Raw genomic sequence first — 10,684 nt, forward strand, 5'->3', positions numbered from 1 at the left:
TGAGATTGAAGTTGGTTTGAAGCTAGCACAACGTTTTTGTTTCGGCATAAAATTTCCGTATCATCGGCAAACGTTGTGGTGACAACTGAACTACTTATCGGGATATCAGATGTGTAAAGTACATACAATATGGGGCCAAGAACACTTCCTTGTGGAACGCCAGCTTCTATTGGGAAATTATTAGAATTGTATGATTTACATTTCACTTTAAAGCTTCTATTATGCAGATACGATTCTAAAACTGAGTGGACATTTGCAGGTAATGAACAGCGTATCTTATATATGAGTCCATTATGCCATACTTTATCAAATGCTTGTTTAACATCGAGGAATACCGCGGAACAATATTCTCTAAGCTCAAATGCGTGTCTTATTTCATTCGTTATACGATTCACTTGCTCAATAGTTCCATGTTTTTCCCTAAAACCAAACTGGTGGGACGGTATTAAGTTTTGAACGTCAAGGAACGGTTTTAGCTTTAAAAGCAGTGCTCTTTGTTTTAGAAAGGCATGGCAGTAAGCTTATTGGCCTGTATGAACAGGCAAGCGTGGGGTCTTTACCTGATTTATGAATTATAATAATCATGGATGTTTTCCACTCTGTTGGATAAAAGCCAAATTTAATTATGGCATTAAAAAGTCTTGTGATAAAATTTATGGCCAAAAGGGGTAAGTTTTTTATCATGATGGGTGAGATATTATCATATCCCGGTGCTTTTTTGCAATCTAACTTATTTGTGATTATTTGAACAAGATCATTGGCCGTGATATTCATGTCAATAGATGGTGCTGGTGGATCTTGAGTGGGAAAGTCATATTGTCCTGCTGCAGGATTTGGTTGGAACACCTCTTTTAGGTAATCAGCAAAAACGTTAGATTTTTCTTCATCACTTCGCGCCCAGTTTCCAAGAGAGTTTCATATTGGAGAATTGGAGTCTATGGGAGGATTTATACCTTTGCTAGCATTCCACAAAGATGAATGGTTTTTGCCATTTGGACATAGGTTTTGAATATAATTATATTGTCTGACTTTGTCTTCCTTGCTTAATGCAGATCTAAGTCTTCTTTGGGCTTCCTTAAATAAGTTTTGCGCTAAAGGGGACCTAGATTTTTGCCATTCACGCCTTAATCTACGTTTTTGTAAAACTAAATTCTCTATGTCACTATTTGTAAGAACTCTATTGAATCTGTAAATTTTATTGCCTTTAGGGGTGGAGTTTTCTGCTGCTGAAATCAGAATTGAGTTTAAAACCGAGGTTGCGTCCTCAATATGAGACTTACACTTTATCTTGTAATTTGTGTGTATGTGTGAGTTAATATACTTTTTATATTTGAGCCAGTTTGTTTTAGGACTTGTAAGGCTATAGGAACAGTCTCGTAACTGAGGACCATCACGTAAGCAAAATGTAACTGGAGAATGGTCAGAAGACAAATCGCAGCTAGTGTATGTTGAGATAAAATTTTTGCTTATGCCTTTGGATACGGCGAAGTCTATTAGGTCTGGTATTTTATTGTTATCAGCAGGCCAATATGTTGGCTGCCCAGGAGAGATTACGTCTAGTGAATTTTTTCTATTTACAATTGAATTGCAGAGCTGTTTTCCTTTTGGATTACAGAGTCGTGAACCCCAATACGTGTGCTTGGCGTTGTGGTCTCCCGCCGCAAGAAATCTTTCACCTAGAGTTAAAAAGTAATCCGTAAATTGGGTCTCAGTAATGTTGAAGCGAGGAGGGCAGTAAACTGCCGATAAAGTTAAATTTTTTCCTGTGTGCTTAAGGTGTATTGATGTGGCTTGCATATAATTATGAGCATATGTACCTAGAAAATAGTGTTTTAGACACCTTCGTATCAAAATACCTGTACCACCATGTGCTTTGTCATCTGGGTGATTGGTTTTATAGAATAAATAACCAGGAATAGAAAAGAAATTTTTGTTAGTTAGATGTGTTTCTGAGCAAAGCTTTACATCCACACTTTCTCGGGACATGAAATTTGTGAGTTCAAGTTTAAGTTGGCTTAAGCCGTTTGCATTCCATGTACAAGTTTTTAAAGTACTCATTATTTAGATAAAAACATTTGCATTAATTGGCTTTGCATTTTAACTATCTCGTTAAGAGTAGTTTGCATGATTGACATGAACTGAGTTAAGCTCTGAGTGAGTGGAGATCATTATTTCCAAACTATTACTTTGAACTGGAGGGGCTTGTTGCTTGTCAGATTTAACGACATTAGCATATGAAACACCTGGTGTAACAGGCTTAGAAGTTAAAGGTTGAGGTACTTCAACTAATTTAATGGTGTTGCTTCTTGTAGAATTACGCAACGCTTCTTTCTGCAGAGCTAACCTGTGCTTTAGTTCTTTATAAATAGGACAGCCTCTGTAGTTTGCAGTGTGATTTCCACTGCAGTTGCTACATTTTTTGGAGTTGGTATCCTTTAATGCTTTTTTATCGCATTCGGAACTATGGTGAAGCTCGCCACAAGCTACGCACACTGTACGAAGAGTGCAATATGACTTAGTATGGCCATACTCTTGGCAGTTTGTGCATTGCACCGAACCATTTCTTTTGTGGGGCTCCTCAACGCTAATTCTGCGGTGAAGTAAATACTGTAGGTTGTAGATGGGATGGCTCTCATTTTTTTTAAGCTTAGAAACTTCCGGGTGAAGTTCAACTTTAAACATAGGTTGTGGGATTTTATCTTTGTTAACAATATTTATTACTGCTCTAGCGCTAAAGCCTTTTTCGCTTAGGACATTTGTTATCTCAATGGGTTCTACATCTGATTCGATACCTTTAATTACGATAACAAGGCCCTTACTACTCTTTAGTTGGTATGTGTAGTAATTTTTTTTGCTGTCTTCGAAATATTTGGTTATGACTCTAAAATTGTTTTCAGTGTCGATTTGGATTTTGGTTTCGTGTATATTGCCCCTAGTTATAGGAACAATATGAAAAGTATTGTTTCCAATCAGACTTGCAAGGATTGTAACGAGGTTATTTGAGCTGCGTTCACGCAAGTAGATTGGAGGCGGTTTAAAATTTTTGTTAATAATTATTTTATTTTTTGGACTTGCTAAGTCGGAAAATGCAAGCGAAGTTGCCGAAGGTGCAATATTTGACAAACTTTTGTCAGTTTGTGTAGTTTTCAGAGGCAATGTATTCGATGCGTCTATTACCAAATAAGCATTACGTTTACTTGGAATGCTTATCGTATGTCTTCTTTCTAGAATTTGATTGCTCATTTGCATACGTGGTTATATATGCAAATAGCAGGTGTGCTATAAGATTTACTTAATTTAACTACTATTAATATTAATTGATATTAAGTTAAATTAACTATATAAATATAAGTAAAATTAAATTAAATTAACATAAAGAAGAAAATAATAAAAATAAAAATGAAGATGTAAAAAATAAAATGAATATGTGTAAAATATTATACTTTATATTCTAATAATTAAACATATAAATAAAAACAAAAAGAGAAAAAAAGAATAATAATAATACTAATAATTATAATAATAATAATAATAATAATAATAAAATAATAACAACAATATATTAAAAATAATAAGGGAATAATAATAATAATAAAAGAACATTAAGAATAATAATAATAATAATAGAATAATAATAATAATAATAGAATAATAATAATAAAAAGAGAATATTAGTAATAATAGTAGAAGAATAATAAAATAGTAATTATAATAATAATGAAATAATAATAAAAATAAAATAATAATAACAATACAATAATAATAATAACAGAATAATAATAACAATAGAAAAATAATATTAATAATATATTACAATAATTATATTATATAATTATAATAACTAATTAATAATAACTAATAAATAAAAAAATTATAACTATAATATATTTAATAAGATTATAATAACAATAGAATAATAAAAAAATTGTGATAATAATAATGGAATAATAATAATTGAATAATAATAATAATGATAAGATAATAACAATAATAGATTAATAATAATAGTATATTATATTAAAAATAATAGTAATAATAATAATAGAATAATAATAAAAGAATTATCATAATAATTGAATAATAATAATAGTGAAAGAATAATAAAAACAATAAAATAATAATAATAACAATAGAATAATAATAATAATAGAATAATAATAATAACTATAAAATAGTAATAATAGAATAATAAAAATAATAGAATAATAATAGTAATTGAATAATAATAATAATAGAATAATAATAACGATAGAATAATAATAATAGATTATAATAATTATATTATATAATTATAATAACTAATTAATAATAACTAATAAATATAATAATTATAATTATAATACATATAATAAGATTATAATAGCAATAGAATAATAAAAAATAGTAATAATTATAATAATAATAATAATAGACTAATAATAATAATGACAAAATAATAACAGTAATAGAATAATAATAAAAATAATAATAATAATAATAATAATAATAATAATAATAATAATAATAATAATAATAATAATAATAATCATAATATTATTCATAATAATAATAATAATAATAATTATAATAACAATTATAATAATAATAATAAGTATAATAACAATTATAATAATAATAATAATAATTATAATAATAATAATAATAACAAAAATAATGAATATAATAATAATCATAATAATAATAATAAAAATAATGATGATAAGAATAATAATAATAAAAATAATAATAATAATGAAAATAACATTAATAATAATCACAATAATAATATTAGTAATAACATTAAAAGTAATAATTTTAATAATAGTAATTACAATATTAATAATAATAATAATAATAAGAATAAGTAAATAATAATAATAATAATAATAATAATAATAATAATAATAATAATAATAATAATAATAGTAATATTAATAATAATAATAATTATGAAAACAATAATGGTAATAACAATAATATTACCAATAGTAGATTAAGTGCAAATAGTAGTAAATTTAAAATAAATAGTGAAAAATTGGAGAGCTTTTTAAATAAATCGTCAACACAAGCCGCAGTTAAGTCGGCAACATACAACGTTTCGCCTGCAATTGCAATGACAACAGCAACGATAACCACAGCATCGACAACGAAACCCACAAGCACAACACAAAAAATGATACGCAGTCGTTTAAGCACTGACGGGTTACATAGAATACGTGAAAATGTAATGCTACCATCGGCGGATCCGGAACGAGAAGCACAAATCTTATATGAGAAATCATTGTTGGAATATCACGGTAGCGCTGTCACCTCGACGCCTACGACGCCAAACTATGGTGCTGCCAATAAAAGAAATGATGACAAAAGTAGTTCACCAACGCGCACTTTGCATAGCGTCTGTGAGATGTGGCTGCACAAACATTGTCACTGTACGGGCACAGTGCAACGCCTGTCCATAAGTTGTCGCAGCATTGGCATTCTGGCTGTGCCCGTAGAGCTGCCAAATGATGTTGTTGTCCTGTAAGTACTACCAAACAGCTTTGGAAAAATATTTCAGTTTACATTAAGTTCACTACGAGATTTTTTGCCAGCATCCAAAATGGCAGAAAAACTTTAAATCCCTACACTGCAAATAAAAATGTAGGAAATTAAATTTAATTTAATTGTCAGTATTTCAATTGCGGAAAAAAGATCAGAACAATACAAGTCTATTTGCGTAGATATTAAATTAACTTTAAACAGAATCGATTTGAACAAAAACAACATAAACAACAAAATTTTGGCAATCATTGTGGGTGTCATTCACTCAAGATTTTAATATTTAGAGCAGCAAGCATACCTAATGCATTAGGACAAAATGGTTTTGGGATGCATTTGATTTTTATTTCCAAAATTTGCATTTAATTTTTTTTTTTGCATTTAATTTTTTTTTTGCATTTAATTTTTTTTAAAGCAATTTTGAGTGCCACAGTGCTATGGCAATCCGAATTTCTCTGAGGTGCATGACCCAAATTTTTGCATACATTTTAGAAGCATTCCATGCGTACAAATTTTGAATTGAAAAAAGAAACGAAACATTTATTTAATTAAATATTTTGATTAACAATCATTTGATGTTATTACGAAAGATACCATATTTCATAGCAAATTTGAATCGACATCCACGACTGTTAGTCTTAATGACACTAATTTCGAATGGAAATGAAAATAATAACAAAACCAATATGAGTTCCTTGTCTTTTTGCATATAATTTGTCACTTTTTATATGAATAAATTTTCCAAATAGTACCACTATTCGATGATCTCAAAGCAGTAGAGTATGAATAGTCTGGCGCCTATGAAAGCTTTAACGATATATTTCATAGCAAATTTGAATCGACATCCACGACTGTTAGTCTTAATGACACTAATTTCGAATGGAAATGAAAATAATAACAAAACCAATATGAGTTCCTTGTCTTTTTGCATATAATTTGTCACTTTTTATATGAATAAATTTTCCAAATAGTACCACTATTCGATGAACTCAAAGCAGTAGAGTATGAATAGTCTGACGCCTATGAAAGCTTTAACGATCAATAGCAACATCTCATCTAGAAATGTATTAAAATGATATTGTCTTGCCTGGAGTTGAAGAAAACTCTATACATTTTGAGTTCTCGGGACGTGTAAAGAAACAGTAGAGATTATTAATGATGTCATTAACACAAAACTGTAACGAGTCATGATTTTAGCACTCAGAGTATACTCATAAAAACCAAATACAAATGAATATAAATGTTTTACTCACACACACTACTTATACTCATTCACATTCACCACAAAAATGATACATACGAGCTTTCGTTTACGAGTGCCGGTGCTAATGAATCAGCGTCAAAAGAGTACGTACACATATACTCGAGTATATGAGTATATATGAGTACATTCAATGTACTCATCGAATGTACTCATTCGCAAAAGTCTTGTGTGAGTGCTGTTGTTTACTGTTAAAATAATTTGTAATTTTTTCTTTTTGTGTGTTGATGTTATGCCTTCATTGTGTGTTGTTGTTGTTGTTAGCATTGTAAATACATGTATTTTGTTTAGGGTTTCTATTATTTTAAAATTATATACACATTAAACAACAACAAGCCAATTTTTGCCAATTGTGATGTATACTCATGAATGATTCATAAATCATTTGCATCATTTTTGTGTCAAGTGGCGGTGTTTATGAGTACCATATGAGAAGAGTATAAATTATTATAAGTGCTATCAGTTATATTAATGAATTAGGTGGAGGCAAATATACGAAGAAGAGAGTTAGAATGCCTATAAATGAAATACAGCTTATGATTTGAATATGACTCAAGTGTTGACAAATCACTGCAATTCTCTGGTCATTACGCTAGGTAACCAATTACCACTTAACAACTAAATTGATACTGACATGGATATATTTATCTCTTTAACAGAATAAAGAAAGGAAATAATAAAGACTTAATGCCTTCAAAGTACATACAACTTCCTGGAAGACCTAAATCACGTAACTAACCAATTTCGTGCACAATAGGACATTATCACTCTAAAGCATATGTTCATAACTGGGTGAAATGTAACATTAAACGTCGGAATATATGATCTGTGTCTGTGCAGAATTCTCAAAAAAATTATCAAAATACTTTGGTGTAATATAGTGTCTTAGTCCACAGAAAATTACAAAGCTTAAAATTATAACAATCCCTACAATTGCATATATTACAAAAATATTCTATTAATCAGTTGAAAACCAAAATAGCTTCGGTATGTATATATTATTGATATAATTCATAACTGAATGAAAGAACACTATAGCGGAAACGTAATGCTAAGAGAAACACATCTCAATTTAACCTTTACCTTTTAAATTATAGAGATGGTTTATATGGTATATATATATAATAAATCTCTAAAATTTTTTTTGTATTATAAATATATATACGCAGGGTATATGTTGAATAAGTACTTACCAAAATCAAAGAAGTCTTGAAGTCCAAAATGTCCCGGTTTTCTTATGATGAGTAATGGCGGTTTTGTGGAGATTTAGTATTGAGAAGACAAAATGAATATAAATTTATTAATTAAATTATTATTAATTATTAAGGGTACCGAATTAAAAAAATATATTTATATAAGGTTTATATTATTATAACTCTTATATTGCTTTTTAAATTGCATATTGTTTTTTAACTTACTTGAAATTTAGTTTAAAGAAAACCCCACTTTTTGGCTCTACGTTCTTGTATTGAAGAAGGTTCTTTCAAGAAAATGTATGCCTAACTATAAATAACATATATTCTCTTACCGAGAAAAGTTTTCTGAATTTGACTTCAATATCTATATTATCACATTTAAATAAATAGTTTGATATATTGTTTTTGGATAAAAAGCAAAGCAATCTGAGATTCAATTTTTCATGTTCAATAAGACGCGGACAATTTGATACCTAGGACACCTTTCAGTACGTTACAATCTCCTTGATTAACATTAGATATCAGTCGCTTTTAAATGATATTGTGTGGCTTATGGTAACACTTATTCTGATTGGTGCGAGCTAACAGTAATAGAGATAAGTTTCAGTGATCCATTGAAAATATCAAACTACTCTTATCTGTGTGTGGAACAACAGTAACACAGATTATTTTGATTTGGTAATACCAATTTAACACGAGATCTTTTTATATTGGAAAACTTAGAATTCATACAGTCTGATCAGAAAACTATAACTTGAAGGGCGATATTGCGGAGTCAGTCAAATGACAAATGATCATGTCAATTCATTCTATTACTGCTATTTTGATACAGCCTACAGCCCATTTTGAGAGGTAACATTTATATGGGGTATGGAATATTTGAGCCCAACCATATGGAAGTTTACATGTTTATTTCAAAAAGTCACAAATTTTGACATTTATTAGTGAGCTCATGTGTCAGTGCCCTTCCCTAGTCAGAAGAAGATTAAAAACCCTTGGATTTCCTTTTCTAAATGACCTGACTGAGTTGTCATCCTGTAATGTTAGGGACCTAGCCAAGTTCATAGAACTGTCAGGTTGGTTTTCCTTTACCTAATAGGGGAGTCGTTACCTTTCTTCGGCGTTGAATGTATACTGATTACAATCTATATACAAATCAACGTAACTCCTGTGGTACCACAATGGGCCATTATTTGTGCTTAAGTGGGTTTTTTAGGATACAAGGCCGCCACTCCAACCTAACCTAACCTAATGAGCTATAATTTTTTGTCAAACGTGATGAGATGAAAAAAGTTCCTTCACCGTAACCAAATTTGAATTGAATTTTCTGTCTTGCTCTCATGGTGAAGTTTTCAATTTACATAGAAAACAAATTTATATCTCAAATGACGTGACCATGACATAACCCTAATTAAAATAATATTTGTAAGTCATGACTTTAAACTTCGTTTTTATATCTTTAATTTATTAATTTATTTTAGTATTAAATTTACTTGTTGATTCTTCTTCTTGAGTTAGTGCTATTACGCACTTTTACTCTATAATGGCTGGGGAGCTTATCTCTACCCCACACTAGGCTTTAACTAGGCTAAGAAATCATATCATTTATTTGTCTTTTAGTTGATGACGGACCTTAAATCAGCATATCTTCCTGAGAGTCCAGAAGTGGACTTGAGGATTGTTAGGGCGGGGTTAACTAGCGTATCAACTTTAGTGAACAATTTTAGAGCTCTGTCTCTGATATATTTTTTTACTGAGTCAATCCTAAGATCTCTATGTAAGTCTGTTGATCTAATATACCATGGAATCTTAAACAGTCTTCTTAAAGCCAGGTTTTGTGCCATCTCTAATTGCTTTATAGTAATATTTGAGGCTTTGCTATATGTAACAAAAAAGGTTGTCTTTACTGTGATAGATATTTCGGGTTAAAGAAAAAAGTAATTGTAGTTGAATCAGCGATAAGCCATCGCAGCTATCAAGAATAGCTTAATTAAATAGCAGCCGTAAGCCATCACAGCTATCAAGAATAGCTTAATTAAATATAAAAATTATTTTTAAAAAACTTTTACTTGAAAATTATTTATAAGTTTCGACTACAAAATGGTTATATATATAAATATTTAAAAAAAATATATATAAATAAGCGACAAAAAACAAGCCACACTGGCCGTGACTGCTGTCAAAAACCGAAATGTAAGAGATTTTGATTAGAATAAGTCTTATATGTTGGTCAGCAAAGCGGCCCATTTATATGCCTTGTTAGTAAGTCATAATTTATCTATTACTTGAGTTGTTTTACATAAATAATTCCTTCCAAAGAGCGACAAGAAACATTTATTCTGCGTGCATTCAAGCATTGCCACCAAATACTTTTTATACTTATAAACTTATTTTAAATACCAAATAAATTACACACGTCACGCTCGTATCATTAACGCTTTCCTTGGAGCTTTGAATAACGTGCGTCACGTTGCCATAAATTATTAATTAACTTTTTAACATTTCGATAGTCAGAAGTGAATTGCGCTCAATATGCTCCAATGACTAATAAGAAAAGTCAAAGCTAAAGTCAAAACTAAAGTCAAAGCAGATTCAAAATCAGAAAACAAGTATAGAAAAATGTTAGTCTTAGCATAAATGCACGTAACATTTGTCATAATTCAGCAAACATACAATCCAACAAACGGAGTGATAGACAGACCTACAGATA

General features: G+C 29.6%; 1 protein-coding gene and 1 long non-coding RNA gene across 3 annotated transcripts in view; one reads left to right on the top strand and one right to left on the bottom strand.

Annotated features, from left to right (window-relative positions):
* The window catches only part of LOC119687129, an 11,929-nt gene extending 3,595 nt beyond the window's left edge, over positions 1-8,334 (bottom strand). Inside the window, exons 1-2 of the long non-coding RNA XR_005253095.1 lie at positions 8,197-8,334; positions 7,972-8,012 (exon numbers count right to left, since the gene is read on the bottom strand). This is a non-coding gene — a long non-coding RNA (uncharacterized LOC119687129). The remainder of the gene's footprint in view (positions 1-7,971; positions 8,013-8,196) is intronic.
* The window catches only part of LOC119687124 (thyrotropin receptor), a 57,232-nt gene continuing 51,504 nt past the window's right edge, over positions 4,957-10,684 (top strand). For both annotated transcript variants that reach the window (XM_038101328.1, XM_038101329.1), the window contains exon 1: positions 4,957-5,499. In XM_038101328.1, coding sequence (XP_037957256.1) covers positions 5,093-5,499 — 407 coding nt within the window. In that variant the 5' untranslated portion in view covers positions 4,957-5,092. The remainder of the gene's footprint in view (positions 5,500-10,684) is intronic.

This window comes from Teleopsis dalmanni, chromosome X, assembly GCF_002237135.1.
Source record: "Teleopsis dalmanni isolate 2A chromosome X, ASM223713v2, whole genome shotgun sequence".
NCBI lineage: Eukaryota > Metazoa > Arthropoda > Insecta > Diptera > Diopsidae > Teleopsis > Teleopsis dalmanni.